Source organism: Mytilus californianus, unplaced genomic scaffold (genome assembly GCF_021869535.1).
Source record: "Mytilus californianus isolate M0D057914Y unplaced genomic scaffold, xbMytCali1.0.p SCAF_3, whole genome shotgun sequence".
NCBI classification, from domain to species: domain Eukaryota; kingdom Metazoa; phylum Mollusca; class Bivalvia; order Mytilida; family Mytilidae; genus Mytilus; species Mytilus californianus.
In genome coordinates, this window is record NW_026262679.1 from 24,091,620 (window position 1) to 24,111,228 (window position 19,609).

Below are 19,609 nucleotides of genomic sequence, written 5' to 3' on the forward strand. Positions count from 1 at the left end.
ATGAGACATTAATTGTCGAAATCCGGATATGGTGTACTAATTTTTGCACCTTTTGTTTGCGGTATACCATCTTTTTCGCAAGTTTATTGTTTTCTGTTTGGTATAGAATTAATAGTTAAGATCCATTTTGTTACATCTGGTGATCCGTTTATTTGGCAATCGCAAATGGCAGTCAGCAGGGTTTAAGAACATCCGTTGTTCGACCTGCTAGTAAAATGCGTTTTGTTAAAATATACTTTTTCACTTTTATGGTCTTTTGGAAAATGTTGTTTGTGCTGTATTTAGACCCCTCTACCAAGAAATTTGTTTTGCATGCATACGTATAAAAATTGCGGTTTTTATCCAACGCAATCATAGGTTTGAACGTCGTTTTCAATTTAGACTTGTTTATATTTTTTCGTTTGGGCTTGTATTATATTTGCCTTCGGGTTTATATGATCCGTTCATCCTATTTCGACTCTTCAAAATTCAAGAGTCTATCCTAAATTCAGGTAAATTATATGGCCTTCCAAATATCGTTTCGATTCCTAACATCACTAAAAATTGCGGTTTTTATCCAACGCAATCATAGGTTTGAACGTTGTTTTCAATTTAGACTTGTTTATATATATATATATATATTGACTTTTTGAGTCTGAAATAAATCAAGATTGTATTATCTTATAATTTGGTTTGAATCTTTCATATATCAACCATGCCGACTCTACATAAATATTGATTCATTCGTTCTTTGGGATACCATAAGGCATATTTTGTTAATAGTTAACAAAAGTGTAAAACATGCTACACAGAGGAACAAGTGATCAGTATGCTGGAGTTTCTTATTGACAACATATTTGTAGAATTTGGAGGTCGACTTTTTCAACAAATTGTCGGCATCCCTATGGGAACGAACTGTGCGCCTCTCCTTGCCGACCTCTTCTAATTTTCATATGAATCGTAGTTCCTTCAGACACTTGTCAAAAACAAGAAGATCAAAGAAACCAGGTTATTTAATTTCACTTTCAGATATATTGATGATGTTCTTTCCATTAACAATCCGAACTTTTCTGATTGGGTTCCATTAATATATCCCCCAGAAAAAAGACATTAAAGAAACAACAGACACGGCTTCCTCCGCCTCATTTTTTTACTTATACCTCGAATTTGACACACACAGTCATCTCAGTACCAGAATCTATGACAAACGAGACGATTTTAATTTTGAAATTATCAATTTCCCCCACCTTAGTAGCAATATATCAACTTCACCTGCATATGGGATATACATTTCCCAACTTATTCGGTATTTAAGAGCTTGCAGCTCCTACTCAGACTTTGTAAAACGTTACCAGTGTCTGAGCAAAAAGTTGATGAACCAGGGGTATGTCAAAGAATGTATCGTCCTTTTTCTAAAAAAAGTTCATCGGAGGGTACCACGACCTTGTTGATAAATATTCCGTATCAACTTCACAAATGATACACGATGGTCTTGAAGTATAGATTCTGCGTACTGACGTTGTTTATCATCTTAATAACGTGTTACAGTATTCTTTTATTTGTTTTTATTAATATTACTTTTACTGCTAAGTCTGTTTTTTTTTGTGATATCCATTTGACGTGACTCTGTACTTATGTGTCCCGTCATGCTTTGAACGACAAAATTATATTATATCTACCTATGTGACGTCAAACGCGCGATTCTACGCCAGTACTTAAAACCTTCCATCCTTTATGAGTGGATTTTACATAGATAAATAAAATCGTATGATAAAAAAGCAAAATGAGGATGTTAAATTTGATGTATGCCTTGGTGTGCTTCTTTTTACATTTGTTTGTTTTTATAGTGATTAAGATGATAACACAATGTTGACTGTTGTACCCTATTTTTGACGTTTTTACCTATTGTGTCTGTTTTGTTCACACATCGTTGTCAATATAATGGAATTCGATGCAACTGTCATACAAGTGAGAGGTTTAGCTAGCTATAAAACCAGGTTCAATCCACCATTTTCTACATAAGAAAATGCCTGTACCAATTGAGGAATATGACAGTTGTTATCCATTCGTTTGATGTGTTTGAGCTTTTGATTTTGCCATTTGATTAGGGATTTTCCTTTTTGAATTTTCCTCGGAGTTCAGTATTTTTGTGATTTTACTTTTTTCTATACACTATGCTGTAAACTGTAAATATATTATCTTAAATGTATCCTTGATAATGGAAAAAGAACTCTTTTCTTAAACAAAGTTTCTTTTCTTGTTTCTCGTATATTAAAAAAAGACAATTTGATGCATGTTTCAATATTTATTTATTTACATGTAAAATGATTAATATTAAGATTTATTATATGCTAAATTTGTTTTCTTATCACTAAATTATACTTCTTGTCGCTAAATTATTCTTCTTGTCGATAATTTTTTTCTTCTTGTCTCTTCTTGTCGATAATTTTTTCTTCTTGTCGCTTCTTGTCGCTTCTTGACGCTTCTTGTCGCTGCTTGACGCTTCTTGTCGCTAATTAGGGAGACCCTTTGTAAGGTGTGCATTCGTAACAAAAATAAATAGAGTCAAAAAATGAAATTGCATATCTGACTCACTGTCCTCAACATGGGAAGCTCGGAGTAAAAGAACAATCATTATTTAATTTTTGTCTAATATGATGCCAATTGTGTCAATATTATATGTAAATATACGGTCCCACTAATTAGCAACAAGAATTAAGCGTCATGCCTGAAGAAAAACAGTGACTACATTTTTTCTTGTTTGAATCAAGGATTTGTATGGTAAATATACAAATCCTTGTTTGAATTGGTCCTGGATCTTTCTTTACAGATTGTCAAAGCGAAGATTGGCGAGTCAAATTTGACTGAGTTGATCGGTCTGTTTCGGATATCATTGACTAGCTGTAATATTCACTATAATCTGGGAAGAGGATTACTAACTATATATATAGTATATATTATGTCACAGCTAAAACATGAACCAGTCTACTTTATTTGAGGATAGCTGAGCTGTTAGGTGAACCATGAAATTATTTTTACGCTAGTTAAAAAGGGGGATTTCATTTAGAAAGCAGTTCATAAATGACAATACAAAATCAGTCGAATGGGCCTGTAATATCTATTTGATATATTCTATTTCTTTTAGTTTCTTTTATTCATTTTCCACTTTGATCATCACATGGTATCAAGGCAATGATTATTTTACGGTTTAGCAAACAGTATATTCGAGCCATACCACTGATTGCATAGTTACCGGTAAAGAGAATTACTTAGCTGTAAACTATAGGGAAATTCAACTTAAGTTTATGATTCACACCAGTATTGATACCTACAATTGCCTATTATAATAATAATGATAATGAAAATTTATAAAGCGCCCTATATAGAAAATAAAAATTACTCTAAGGCGCTGTACATGTGCATGCAGCATGGTAATTAAAACAAATCAAAGACAAAAACATAAAACATACAATGTGTCAGATTCAAATACTGAAATAAAAATACAACAAAAATGCCTACCATAAAAAAGGTCAATACGAAAATACATATTAAAACAAAATATTAAAAATTAACAATCTAGGCTAAAATCATGCAAAACAAGCAAAAACCCTAAAAAGGAATACAAAAAGTTGTATTAAAAGCTGATACAAAACAAATAAAAACCCGTAAAAGAAAAAGAAAAAAAACTCATTAAAATGCGAGAAAAATAAGTTTTTAGCTGAAATTTAAAACACTCTAGGGACTTGCATTGTCTCAAACTGTTCGGGAGATTGTTCCAAAGAGATGCCGCTGCCCAATCAAATTGTCTTTCGCCGTACGTCTTCGTCCGCACTTTTGGAACGGTAAGTAGTTGTGTAGAGCTTGAACGGAGAGATCAGTTTGGCACGTGTAAATTGACTAGTTCCCGAATGTAAGCAGGGCCAATGCCATTCAAAGCACAGTACACATAAGTAAGTATTTTGTATTGTGGTCTGTATTGGACGGGTAACCAATGTAAATCGGCAAGTATCGGCGTAATATATTCATGTTTTCTTGTCCTGGTGATAAGACGAGCTGCTGTATTCTGTACTTTTTGTAATCTGTTCATCGTAGTCTTGTTGATACCGTTCAGCAGAATATTTCCATAATCAAGTCTGGATGTTACTAGACTGTTCACTAGTGTCTTGCAAGCGGTTGTTGTTATAAAGCTGCGAATGCGTCCAATATTACTGATGTGAAAATGACAAGATTTTACTATGGCAGAAACTTGCCGTTCCATCGTATGATATTGATCAAAATATATTCCTATAGGTTTTTCACGCAGGATAAACTACTTACCACAGTATTGCCGACTTTGAGTTGGAGATTTGGTACATTTGCCTTCAGATGTTTCGGTGTGAATATGATAAGTTCGGTTTTATCTTGATTAAGTTTTAAGATATTTTTTGACATGCATGAACTAATGTCGGAAAGACACAGTTCCAAGTGTTGAGCTCAACCCTCCCCTTACATGGAAAGGTGGCGTAACAGCACACTATAAGACAAAACTTTAAAAATCACTGGGAAATGTCGACACGAAGCACAAAAAAAAAAACATCAAAAAAGTAACTCAAGAAAATAGACACTATTTTTGGTGGAAATTTCAACTCAGCTAGGTGTCAAAAAATCGGTATTTTCAAATTGATCCTGTATTAGTTCCGAATGTCATACTGTTCTCATGCAGTAAGACGCCGCTTTTTGGTGGTTATTTTAATGCATTGGTGTTTGTGTTTTCATATTGATTCTGTATAATGTTCTCGTATTAGGTCACAATCAGCTGCATTGATCCTTGTCTGATGCCTCAAACTACCACGACCCAGTGTTATTTTGCAGATGAATTTCTTGTTACATTATGAAGAACACCAAACTTATGAAAAAAATGGAACCAAATTTGGAACAAACTTACCCTTTAAAAAACTTTGGGCTACAGGTATTTCGCTAGCTGCTTGCACATGCCAGTATGTTGTACTTCCACTATATAAAGATTCACTGAAATTTATTAATGTTTAGGAGTATGTTTGCTTTATAGAAGAAAAATAAAGACGGAGAGGATTCTTATACCCACCCAACCCAAAATTGTGTTTGCATTCATAATTTTTAGTTTATTTGATCAAATATTATCTAGTTTCGTACTGGTTGTGTCAATCATTGTACTGAAAATTTAGTTGTCCTATCATTTTTGTTTTTTGTTATTCAATTTCGTTTTAAAAACACTTAAAAGTTGACGTTTATGATCAGTTGGTTTGAAATATTGGTCCTGCCTATTTTTAAAACTTCCCTTTTTCTCTTTCGGTTTGTTAGTTTGTCGAAATTATTTTACAATCTGAATTACTTATAAATTGCGTTAATGGCAGTCCATCCGAACCATTTGACTTATTCATATACCATTTCCTGCCAATTTATCTTACCATAGATGTACTATAACACTTCCATGATCTAACAAATCGACCTTAATGTGGTTGTCTAAAATTTTGTATTGTTTCTTTTGTATTACCAGGAATATATAAATCAGGACATGAGTTTGTCGGGCACATTATGACAGTATTTGCAATAGATTTCTTTGCTTGTTACATCTTTAATTTGTTTATATTATCTCGGACTTGTGTTCTCCAGTGCACAGATGTAGTGTGATCGAAATCTAGCAAGAATTTCATTAAGACCGATGCAGGGCCCCTCTTAATATAAAAATAAGGGGACAATGATGTGGTATGATTGCCAATGAGACAACTATGTACCAGAGTTAAAATGAATGGATATAAGCAATTATAGGCCAATATACGACCTTCAACAATGAGAAAAGCATATACCGTTTAGTCGGCTATAAAAGGCCCGACATGAAAAATTTGAAACAATTCAAACAAGAAAACTAACGGTTTAATATATAACAAAACAATCTACGAAAAACAAATATGACAAAAACTTGCAGTGAGGTGCGAGCTAGTGCTTCGTGTTGAAGGACTCGCTGTGAATTCGAGAAGAAGGGCAGCAAAAAAAGCATTGTGACTTTTATTTTTGGTTTTGTCAAGTGCGTGTTGGGATTTTTATATTCTAAATTATTGATATATCATATATTCCTGCTTTTCCTTTATATCAATCAATTGTTTACGAAAAAATACCAAGTGTAAGTATATCAATGGGAATGAAAATGGTAAACCGATGAAAAACAGCACACTGTATAGGAATGTTAAGCAACGAACCGTATCATGTTGACCATCCGAGTAAACATTTCCGAGTACAATGATTTCACCCCTAGTTTTGTTTTAAAGGGGTTCGTGCTTTTGCTTTTGTTTTCAGTGTTGTATTATGTGCTACTATTTTTCAGTGTTGTATTATGTGCTATTATTTTTCAGTGTTGTGTTTCCTCTACTGACAAATACTGAAATAAAGACTCGATCCTGATATGGGACAGGATGACAGAAAACAACCAATGACAAATACTTGAATACAGACTCGATCCTAACATGGGACAGGATGACAAACAACAACCAATGACAAATACTAAAATACAGAGTCGATCCTGACATGGGACAGGATGACAGACAACAACCAATGACAAATACTGAAATACAGACTCTTGACATGGAACAGGGTGACAGACAACGACCAATGACAAATACTGAAAAACTGACTCCTGACATGGAACAGGGTGACAGACAACAACCAATGACAAATACTGAAATAGAGACTCCTGACATGGAACAGGGTGACAGACAACAACCAATGACAAATACTGAAATACAGACTCCTGATATGGAACAGGATGACAGACAACAACCAATGACAAATACTGAAATACAGACTCCTGACATGGGACAGGATGAAAAAAAACAACCAATGACAAATACTAAAATACAGACTCGATCCTGACATGGGACAAGATGACAGACAACAACCAATGACAAATACTGAAATACAGACTCCTGACATGGAACAGGGTGACAGACAACAACCAATGACAAATACTGAAATACAGACTCCTGACATGGAACAGGATGACAGACAACAACCAATGACAAATACTGAAATACAGACTCCTGACATGGGACAAGGTGACAGACAACAACCAATGACAAATACTGAAATACACTCCTGACATGGTACAGGATGACAGACATCAACCAACGACAAATACTGAAATACAGACTCCTTACATGGTACAGGATGAAAGACAACAAATGACAAGTACTGAAATACAGACTCCTAACATGGTACAGGATGACAGACAACAACCAATGACAAATACTGAAAAACTGACTCCTGACATGGAACAGGGTGACAGACAACAACCAATGACAAATACTGAAATAGAGACTCCTGACATGGAACAGGGTGACAGACAACAACCAATGACAAATACTGAAATACAGACTCCTGATATGGAACAGGGTGACAGACAACAACCAATGACAAATACTGAAATACAGACTCCTGACATGGAACAGGATGACAGACAACAACCAATGACAAATACTGAAATACAGACTCTTGACATGGAACAGGGTGACAGACAACGACCAATGACAAATACTGAAAAACTGACTCCTGACATGGAACAGGGTGACAGACAACAACCAATGACAAATACTGAAATAGAGACTCCTGACATGGAACAGGGTGACAGACAACAACCAATGACAAATACTGAAATACAGACTCCTGACATGGAACAGGATGACAGACAACAACCAATGACAAATACTGAAATACAGACTCCTGACATGGGACAGGATGAAAAAAAACAACCAATGACAAATACTAAAATACAGACTCGATCCTGACATGGGACAAGATGACAGACAACAACCAATGACAAATACTGAAATACAGACTCCTGACATGGAACAGGGTGACAGACAACAACCAATGACAAATACTGAAATACAGACTCCTGACATGGAACAGGATGACAGACAACAACCAATGACAAATACTGAAATACAGACTCCTGACATGGGACAAGGTGACAGACAACAACCAATGACAAATACTGAAATACACTCCTGACATGGTACAGGATGACAGACATCAACCAACGACAAATACTGAAATACAGACTCCTTACATGGTACAGGATGAAAGACAACAAATGACAAGTACTGAAATACAGACTCCTAACATGGTACAGGATGACAGACAACAACCAATGACAAATACTGAAATACAGACTCCTGACATGGGTCAGGATGACAGACAGCAACCAATGACAAATACTGAAATACAGACTCCTGACATGGCACAGAATGACAGACAGCAACCAATGACATATACTGAAATACAGACTCCTGACATGGGACTGGATGAAAAAAACAACCACTGACAAATACAAAAATACATTCCTGACATGGTACAGGATGACAGACATCAACCAACGACAAATACTGAAATACAGACTCCTTACATGGTACAGGATGACAGACAACAACCAATGACAAATACTGAAATACAGACTCCTGACATGGTACAGGATGACAGACAACAACCAATGACAAATACTGAAATACAGACTCCTGACATGGGTCAGGATGACAGACAACAACCGACGACAAATACTGAAATACAGACTCCTTACATGGTACAGGATTACAGACAACAAATGACAAGTACTGAAATACATGCTCCTGACATGGTACAGGATGACAGACAACAACCAATGACAAATACTGAAATACAGACTCTTGACATGGGTCAGGATGACAGACAGCAACCAATGACAAATACTGAAATACAGACTCCTGACATGGAACAGGGTGACAGACAACAACCAATGACAAATACTGAAATACAGACTCCTGACATGGGACAGGATGACAGACAACAACCAATGACAAATACTGAAATACAGACTCCTGACATGGGACAGGATGACAGACAACAACCATTGACAAATACTGAAATACAGACTCCTGACATGGGACAGGATGACAGACAACAACCAATGACAAATACTGAAATACAGACTCCTGACATGGAACAGGGTGACAGACAACAACCAATGACAAATACTGAAATACACTCCTGACATGGTACAGGATGACAGACAACAACCAATGACAAATACTGAAATACAGACTCCTGACATTGGTCAGGATGACAGACAGCAACCAATGACAAATACTGAAATACAGACTCCTGACATGGCACAGAATGACAGACAGCAACCAATGACATATACTGAAATACAGACTCCTGACATGGGACTGGATGAAAAAAACAACCACTGACAAATACAAAAATACATTCCTGACATGGTACAGGATGACAGACATCAACCAACGACAAATACTGAAATACAGACTCCTTACATGGTACAGGATGACAGACAACAACCAATGACAAATACTGAAATACAGACTCCTGACATGGTACAGGATGACAGACAACAACCAATGACAAATACGAAATACAGACTCCTGACATGGGTCAGGATGACAGACAACAACCGACGACAAATACTGAAATACAGACTCCTTACATGGTACAGGATTACAGACAACAAATGACAAGTACTGAAATACATGCTCCTGACATGGTACAGGATGACAGACAACAACCAATGACAAATACTGAAATACAGACTATTGACATGGGTCAGGATGACAGACAGCAACCAATGACAAATACTGAAATACAGACTCCTGACATGGAACAGGGTGACAGACAATAACCAATGTCAAATACTGAAATACAGACTCCTGACATGGGACAGGATGACAAACAACAACTAATGACAAATACTGAAATACAGACTCCTGACATGGAACAGGGTGATAGACAACAGCCAATGACAAATACTGAAATACAGACTCCTGACATGGTACAGGATGACAGACAACAACCAATGACAATTACTGAAATACACTCCTGACATGGTACAGGATGACAGACATCAACCAACGACAAATACTGAAATACAGACTCCTGACATGGGACAAGGTGACAGACAACAACCAATGACAAATACTGAAATACAGACTCCTGACATGGGACAGGATGACAGACAACAACCAATGACAAATACTGAAATACAGACTCCTGACATGGGACAGGATGACAGACAACAACCAATGACAAATACTGAAATACAGACTCCTGACATGGGACAGGATGACAGACAATAACCAATGACAAATACTGAAATACAGACTCCTGACATGGAACAGGATGACAGACAACAACCAATGACAAATACTGAAATACAGACTCCTGACATGGGTCAGGATGACAGACAGCAAACAATGACAAATACTGAAATACAGACTCTTGACATGGCACAGAATGACAGACAGCAACCAATGACATATACTGAAATACAGACTCCTGACATGGGACAGGATGACAGACAACAACCAATGACAAATACTGAAATACAGACTCCTGACATGGAACAGGGTGACAGACAACAACCAATGACAAATACTGAAATACACTGCTGACATTGTACAGGATGACAGACATCAACCAACGACAAATACTGAAATACAGACTCCTTACATGGTACAGGATGACAGACAACAACCAATGACAAATACTGAAATACAGACTCCTGACATGGGTCAGGATGACAGACAGCAACCAATGACAAATACTGAAATACAGACTCCTGACATGGCACAGGATGACAGACAGCAACCAATGACATATACTGAAATACAGACTCCTGACATGGGACAGGCACAAATCATTTTTCTTCCTTTTAATCAAACTCTCATTATGTTATAGTTGTTATGGTTAGACAAATAACATATACCGATGGTTTATAAATTAAATAAGGTCTTCGTGAAAGACAAGTGATTTTAACTAATTTGCAATTGTGTGATGTAGTGACTGGATATGCCTCATGGATTTTGTTACAGAAAGAATACGGCAGATGTCACTAGATAGCAGTAATTGCTGATTATTCAGGGATTAATCCTGGTTTTTCGGTTAAGTTAATGTTGCTTTATCTTTAGTTTTCTGAGAAGTGTTTTGTAGACTGTTTTTTTGTCCATTTGTTGATTTATTTTTGGTCATGGTTTTCTGCTTTACTCCAACCTATGATGTTCATTGAAAGCATTTTTCAATGATACATCACCTCATTTCATTAAATTAGACAGAAAGAGAAAAAAAACCAAGTTTCATAGTATAAAATGACAAGTTCAATTAAGTCTTGTTGGGCAACGAGGGATGGGATTTGGTGGATGATTTCAATAGTTTCAAGTGCTCTTTATTGATTACGCAGACATGTTAACTTTACAGACCTATAAGGTAGTCATTTCATCGAGTAATGTTTGAGTCAACGCTTGTGGTTCCTTATAAAGATGAAAATGATATTTCATGAGACTTTTATTTCATAAAAATCAACAAAACATACCTTCGTTTTCCAATTTATGACCGGGATTATCTCTCATGATGTATGGATGTATATCCTGTCTCAGTTGGTTTATATAGTTTTCAATTTAAATTAATGTATTTAAGAATAAGAAGATTTGCATGGTATTATTGACAAAGAGATTACTCTCTACCAGAGACCATATGACGTCACAGAAAAGATATGGCAACTGTAGGTCAAAGTAAGGCTTCAACCATGATTTTTGACTGGGAGATCAGACGTATACAGCCCTATTCCTTGTGAACTCCATAAAAGATTTAAGTAGAGGTTTATGCTTGATAGATAGCATGAAATTCTATCACGAAATGATTAGAATTTGACCTATAGTGGAAGGGAATACTGAGCCCACGCTGATTTCGAAATTGCTACTTTTCACTTTTATGAGGACCTGAGGGAATATCGGTTATAAAAACTAACTGTGTTAACCCTCTTTAGATGAAGATTTGTTGTGTCGTTTTAGAGATATGCCCTTCCTAAATGTGGGATATTAGGTTTGCATAAAACAACTTTTTGTATGTTTGCTACAATTATTTGATATTTCAACAAAACATTATAAGTAAAATTAAACAGTGGCAGGAATCTTATACATCTGACATGTCTAACCAGAGTCGTTTAATTGTGTATAAAACCATAATTGAGTTTTTCTCTTCTGATAATTTTATTCTAGAATTTCTAGAAGTTTAGATTTGACAAACTTTGTTCTAGTATTGTACCCTTGAATACGATGAAAATTGACAAAGATGAGGCGTCTGTTTGTAGTATCTTCAATGAAATTAGGAAACTTTTAAACACTTGTTACTGCATTGAATAAATGTCATTATGACTGTTTAACGTTCAGTAGAAATTATTACATGTATATTCAGGACGATCATATGAATATATAAAACGACGCAGAATTGTCTGAAGTGTATTTGTTTATTTGTTCATAATTTTGTCTTCAGTTGTTTTTGTATTCTCCTGATGTGACAATGCATAATATTTTTTACAAATTTTTTGTTGAAATTTATTGCAAATTTCCGTGACAAAAATAATAATGAATTTGTTTGCATCATCAGAAAATGAAAAAAAGCTTCACAACAAAAAAATAACCGCAAATAAACCTGTGACAATTCTGCTTCTAATACATATAGTACCAAGTTGATAAAAAAAAATCCAACTAAAAAATTACCTCTTAATATTTTTTATTAACCCGTCGTTTTATATGAAATATATAGCAAAAAATCGCAGGTTACGAATACTTATTGGATAATCCGACAAATCAATACCCTTTGCTGGATTTTCCGTAAGTGTAATTGCTCAGAAGGTATAACAATCTGCAGGAAAAAAATATCTTTCTATACTCGGACACATATACTTTGGTCCAATATCTATGGTCCGTTCATATACCGACCAGTCCTTCTTACTCGTTTGCTATTTGCCCTGGCAGTGAAGCGAACCCACGACTCATGCGCTGGGGGCGAGAGCGCTACGCGAGAGACAATCGATACAGTTCATAGTTGTTTTGTTTCACCGTTTCATGGGTGTAGTCCAGTATTTGACGTTTCCATATTATATATTTTTTTCCTTTTTTGTTGTTGTTTTAAATAAGTTCGTTATTTGTTTCTTGTTTATTTTTGCATAGTTTAAATTCCTGTGTGTGTTTACGCTTTAACTACCAGTACGGCTGTTTGTTCATTGCATGTTTTTTCCCGATTTTTTTCATTTACACAATTTAGTCAGCTGTTTTTATTTAACTTAAAAGCAATGTTTGATTGTCAAAAATACCAATTTGAGTAAAAATTAAAAGTTGGCAGAAAATTTCAACAATAAGTTACAAAAATTATCAATTTTGAGTTTCATTTATCTCAAAAACAGTTCCGGTAAGTTATTTTTTATGACACGATTTCATCTCGATATTCAACATATATCTCAAATTCACAAAAATGACATGCAATCTGATTTTTATCGAATCAACGGCGTCTTTTAAGGGCTTGTTTTTGCTCATTGTTGAAGGCTGTACAGTACCCTATAGTTGTTAACTTCTATGTCATTAATTCTTTGATGGAGCGTTGTCTCATTGGCAATTATACCAAATCTTCTTATTTTTATATTGTGTTGTCAGGTTGCTGTCTCATTGATAGCTTCACAAATCTGTGTTATTCATATCTGTTGCAGTCGTTCGTTATTATGATTTTAGGCGGTGGGGTTAACTTTACAGACACATTTACAGACAAAGTCAATACTATTTAACTATATGCACTTAAAAATGACGTCAACACTAAAAATATAAAAGAAATGTAATTTCTAAGCTTTTCTAAGTCTTTGGCGTAACAGTTACTTCTTCCCAAACATACCGCCTGCAAAAGAAAAGAAAAATGGAACGTTACTGGTGTTAGAGATATGTATAGTATGATAAATAGAAAAAAAAATATCGCAGCACTTATGGTGTCCTGCGAAAATAAAATAATTTTAACAAATTATTTTGCTCTTTCAGCGTGGTCACGAATGTAGTATTTATCGTTTTTTTTGTTTGTTTTTTTTTTTGCATTTTGTTGAAAACATTGTGAGTTTAATTTGATGTATAAATTATTAAAATGTTCACTGTCATTACTTGATTGAAGTATATGTCCTTGATTGAAGCCTAAAGGGAACATTTCAATTGGAAGCGTATTTCCAAATTTGACACGATTTTAAGACGATTTGTGGCAAAATATACTCTGGTAGATGTGATTCTAAAATATTCCAAAATTTTATGGAATACATTTAATAATTTGAACTTTTTTTTTTATCATATAGTAGAATTAGAAAGTCTTGTGTATCTATACTTTACACTTCAATACCTCATTAATAGCTTAAAAATGTTGATGTCTCATGTACAGAAACGTATTCTTCTTTTAATAAGAATTATAATAAAAGGCTGAGATGTGCATTAAAAAGGGGGGGGGGGGGGTCATCTCAAATTCAACTGGAACTTATATCAACTATTGTTTGAATAATGAAAAGTCTAAATAACCATGTATATATATATATATATATGTGTATACATGTATATATATATATATAAATCTCCGAAACAGTGAACATTAAATCTGTTTTATATACTTATCTGACATTAAATAGGATTTTGACATTATACCGAAAACATATATTGGTATTTTTTACTTGCTTATTAATGTCATACGTGTATTTTCGTGACTACAAGCAACAGCTTTATATTTCAATCTGATTAACAGTTTTAATAATACTTTATTTGAAGACTTACAATCTGATGAACGTGAAACAGAAATATAGATATAATTTTACCAAATCTGGTGTCCTCATTAGCAGATGTAAGTCAAAGAGAACTGGTTAATGTTAGGTTGTGTGAGTAAAACATAAAGCTTGTTATTTATTGAAACATAATTATAAAAAAGAAGATGTGGTATGATTGCCAATGAGACAACTCTCCACAAGAGACCAAATGACACAGAAATTAACAACTATAGGTCACCGTACGGCCTTCAACAATGAGCAAAGCCCATACCGCACACTCAGCTATAAAAGGCCCCGAAATGACAATGTAAAACAATTCAAACGAGAAAACTAACGGCCTAATTTATGTACAAAAAAGGAACGAAAAACAAATATGTAACACATAAACAAACGACAACCACTGAATTACAGGCTCCTAACTTGGGACAGGCACATACATCATCAGTACAGAATGTGGAGGGGTTAAACATGTTAGCTTGTTATTTATTGAAGGTGGAAGTCAAAATAATGATAACTTGTACAAAAGTCTTTATCGACTTGTACGCAACACATATAACACTAACAGACAATAGGACAATGATTATGGCATTAATTAGTTCTTTTATAAAATCATTGTCCGGTTTGTATTTTGTTTTTGTTTAATCTGTTATGTTCTTTAATACAACATTGTGTTTTATATTGAACTTAGGATTTCAAAATATAAATAACTGAAATTTCTTTAACATCTTTACGTTTTGCCTTGGGAAATATTCGAGGGAAGGACTCATTTGAATCCCCTGGTTGACGGAAGTAGCAAAATAAACAGGTAAGGGGAGTTCAAATAGAAGTTTTGCCTAAACTTTACAAAAACCTAACACTACATGAAGCCCTAACCATTCTTTCCGTTACCATACCATAACCGTGAACTAAACGCTTATCCTTAATTAAAGGGACTCATAAAGTTAAAAATAATAACATTCCCTGTACAAACGATGTAATCTGCGTTATAACATTTTTTTCAATTTTGTCCTGATTTCTTGTAAATCAACCATGACAATTTCTCGGGGCAAAACATGTATATATAGTCGAAATGCACTAAAACTCACAACTGAAATGCACGTTCATTATAAACACCTGCATGGAATGATTACATCATTTCAACTTTTAGTTTTTTTGGGTTATAGGAAGACAAAGATATTTAATTATTTGTTTTCCTAGAAAGGAAAAATTACAAGCTTTGATGCAGGATTAAAAGTTATAAAAAAACCACTACTGTTCGAAATAAAATATCATAATTTAACAAAATTTTAAGAACACGCGACAAAGTTTATAGTTTATTTCTTTTGCAAAGTAGAAACTAATTAAGAAATTTAGATCTTTAAATTTCAAATATGAAAAATAAACACTTTATACATTTGGTATGTCCGAAGCTTTTCTGGGTTTATTTTCACCAGGAACGCTCACACCAAAATATTTGAAACTCATTGAGGCATAAATGCTTGAAAACTTGAGGAGCTGAATGACCAAATTCTAAAAATTGCCTAGAAATAAGTTTTCGAAATGCGAATATGAAGAATCAAATTCATTTTGGTATCTTCCTAAGTTTGTTCATATGCATGGATATGTTGTTAAATTTGGGTTTGAATAACATATCATGTCTATATAATATATATTTGATCCCGTGAGTTATGAGCATAATGAAATCAGAGATCAATATTTTAATTTAGATTTCCTTTAACCAAATTAAAATAATTAGTATCTGAAAGACAAAATATGACTTTTCATGCAGCGAATACGATTTTTTGTTTTTGGTAGAATTAAGGGTAATTCCCCTTTCCTTTTTATATAATTACTAAGAAATCGCCAAAATCTACCAGTATTGAAGTTTTAAGCGACCTATAGACATTGATAACATGGTTACATGTTGAGAGATGTGCCATAATGTTATTAGAACATCAAAATCATATATTCATCATGAAAGCTGTCTTACTGTGAATTTTAGAAAATGTTGGACTTTTTGATAAAAATTCAGGGGAAATTGGTCCAACCCCTTTGATTTTTTTTAGCTTAGAATTCAAAAGCTTTTTGATTTTGTTGTTGATCATGTTCAAGAGGTATAGTCCCACTAGAGGCATATTAAAAAGGTCGTTCAATCAATCATAAAACTGACAGTATCTTTGTTTCGTTTACTCGGATGTTGTTATTTTATGTCGTATTTCTTCACGTGAAACCGTATAATAAATGCATAAAGATGGCTCAAAAACTACAATTTGAAATATTTTAGCAAAGAACTATTTATCCAAAAATGAATAAAAGTTTTTTTTTATCCAAAATGTTATCGGAAGTAAATCTATCGATTGGCTTTCAGATACGAAATTAATTTATTTTGGTAATGGATGTCCTTCAATAGATATAAGAAGATGTGGTATGAGTGCCAATGAGACAACTCTTCATCCAAGTCACAATTTGTAAAAGTAAACCATTATAGGTCAAAGTACGGCCTTCAACACGGAGCCTTGGCTCACACCGAACAGCAAGCTATAAAGGGCCCCAAAAATGACTAGTGTAAAACCATTCAAACATGAAAACCAACGGTCTAATCTATATAAAAAACGAGAAACGAGAAACACTTATGAACCATGCACATCAACAAACGACAACCACTGAACATCATGTTTCTGACTTAGGACAGGTGCAAACAAATGCAGCGGTTTAAACGTTTTGATAGGCGCCAACCTTCACCCTACGTGAAACAATAGTGTAACATCACAACATAGAAAGACACACTATAAAATATCAATTGAAATGGCTTAACTCAATCAAAAGACCTATTAACAAAAACAACTGAACATACACTGAACGAATAAATTCAATGCAACATGTTACAAAAAGTGTATTTTTTTTGCAGTTTTGCATCAATATTGCCTTCAACAGCAAAGTACAGAAATGAATAACATTTCGTTTTAATGGGGAAAATATGCAAAAGTCTTAAACTTTCAAGAATATTTTTAGATTATTTACTATACAAATTTCAATCAACTTTTAATTAGATCCCGTGCCTTGAAAAATGCAAGGGAAGTTTGTCATATTTCACTTGGCGTAATGAAGTCAAACGACGTTAGAAATTATTCCAGGTAAAAAAAATGGACCAGGAACCCCATTCTCGATTTTTAAAACTCTTCTATGCTATTAATCATTGGTTGGATAAGGATTTTATCGAATTCAAATTTACACTTTCACCAATACAAGATGCGCATGCGAAGCAACCTTGACATACCTCCATCCAAAAATATTGGACCACCACCGAAGCCAGACCCACCAAATCCGTCACCAAAGCCAGACCCACCAAATCCAGGTAAGCCGCCCATTCCACCAAATGATGGAGCCTCAGCAAATAAAGTCGATCCACCAAAAGGACTACTAAATTGGTCAAAAGATGCTCCCATGTTTCTTCCAAATGGACTAAATGGCGATGCAAACCCATCTCCTCCGCCAAAGCCTGAAAACCCACCAACTGTCTGAAATGGTGATCCCGCAAACAAGGGACCTCCCATCATTGGTCCTCTGGCAAATCCACCCATCGCACCAAATTGTCCGCTTTGTTGTCCAAAAAGCTGATTGTTGTTATTGCTTTGTTGCGAAGTTTGTACATTATTATCATTAAAAAAATCTGCCCCATCTCCTAGTCCAAAGGTATTTTGGTTATTGTTTCCAAATCCATTTCTTCGGTTACCAAATCCTTGACCCTGATCATTGAACTGGTTTCCTTGATTCGTAAATCCTTGTCCCTGATTTGTAAATCCTTGCCCCTGATTTGAAAAATCTTGTCCCTGGTTTGTAAATCCTTGTCCCTGATTTTGAAATCCTTGTCCTTGATTTGTAAACCCCTGTCCTTGATTTGTAAAACCTTGTCCCTGGTTTGTGAAGCCTTGGTTTGTAAACCCTTGTCCCTGGTTTGTGAAACCTCCTGCACCAGGTGGCCCCTGTCCTGCCTGATTTGAAAACGGATCAAACGACTGAAATCCACCACCAGCATTAGGTGCTGTGCCTGCGGAAGATGGAGCTGGTCCTGTTGGCTGAAGTCTAGCAACACTAAGGAATCGTTGATCAGGGGTAAGGGATCCTCCAGAGCCAACGGTTATTGCCGGATTTGAAGTTAAGGAAGTCGCTGTTCCAAGGGAATTGGTACCTGCATTAGCAAATGTATTCTGATTCATCCCAAACGAATTCTGGGTCATACCCATGGCATTTTGATTTGCTCCCATTGTATTTTGACCTGTGGGAAAAGTTTGTGTCATTCCAAATGTCGGGCCTGTATTTGTTCCCATATTCATTCCTGTGCTTCCAAAATTTCCCAAGTTACCGGCATTTTGACATTTTACCAAAGAAACATAAACCAAGATTAAAACTGTTTTTATCCATATCTTCATCTTTATCTGAAAAGTAAAGATTATACAAGAAAACCAAGTAAAAGGAATACTTTGATTTTTAAACATTTACATCAGATGCAAATAAGTTTATTTATTTAATCAGAAGTATTCACTTTCTGAACGAATAAGTGCCAAAAGTATATCAACATTGTACTTGGTATTTTCCAATTTTTTTAGATGAATTTTATGCTTCATACGTTGCATTTAAAGGTAACATAGAAAAGGTATCAAAAGATTCATTAAAACATTTACCTTATAGTTGAATGGTGTTTCGTCTGTGAAGATTTTTGATGTTCTAATCACCCATGTATGTCATTATATGATTGATTACTTCTTATGAGTATAGGAAGTAGTGAGATCATTCGTCACGACGTGATACATTGATTCCTTAGATTTCAATTATAATGCACCCGGAACACAATTCATTACCCTTTGTATGTCTTTTACCGTATACGTTTGTATATAAACATTATATTTGAGTACACACTAAAATATCCCTTTTAATGTGTCGAATAATCACATATCTTGTTCAGTCACTATCATCGTTGTAATATTACATTTAATTAACACAACCACTACCAGCTCGATTGACCGAAATTAACCT

The 19,609-nt window shown here is 34.7% G+C and overlaps 1 protein-coding gene across 2 annotated transcripts; it reads right to left on the reverse strand.

Moving 5' to 3' along the window:
- Positions 1-13,629: 13,629 nt before the first annotated feature.
- LOC127734179 (ATP-dependent RNA helicase glh-2-like) lies at positions 13,630-19,602 on the reverse strand. 2 transcript variants are annotated; one of them, XM_052243903.1, is made up of 3 exons: positions 19,258-19,602; positions 17,922-19,011; positions 13,630-13,701 (listed from the first exon to the last, which is right to left on the reverse strand). In XM_052243903.1, exons 2-3 carry the CDS (start codon positions 19,003-19,005, stop codon positions 13,679-13,681), a joined length of 1,107 nt encoding a protein of 368 aa, XP_052099863.1. In that variant the 5' UTR covers positions 19,006-19,011; positions 19,258-19,602; the 3' UTR covers positions 13,630-13,678. The 2 variants fall into 2 exon arrangements, with proteins under 2 accessions (XP_052099863.1, XP_052099862.1); XM_052243902.1 differs by having other exon boundaries at positions 17,853-19,011; positions 19,258-19,600.
- Between the last annotated feature and the right edge of the window lie 7 nt (positions 19,603-19,609).

Coding starts and splice junctions, on each gene's coding strand:
- LOC127734179 (XM_052243902.1), bottom strand. CDS start 19,005: ATGAAGATATGGATAAAAACAGTTTTAATCTTGGTTTATGTTTCTTTG. Junction 13,702..17,852: donor TCCAATATTTTTGGATGGAG/GTATGTCAAGGT, acceptor TTTCTTTTGCAG/GCGGTATGTTTGGGAAGAAG.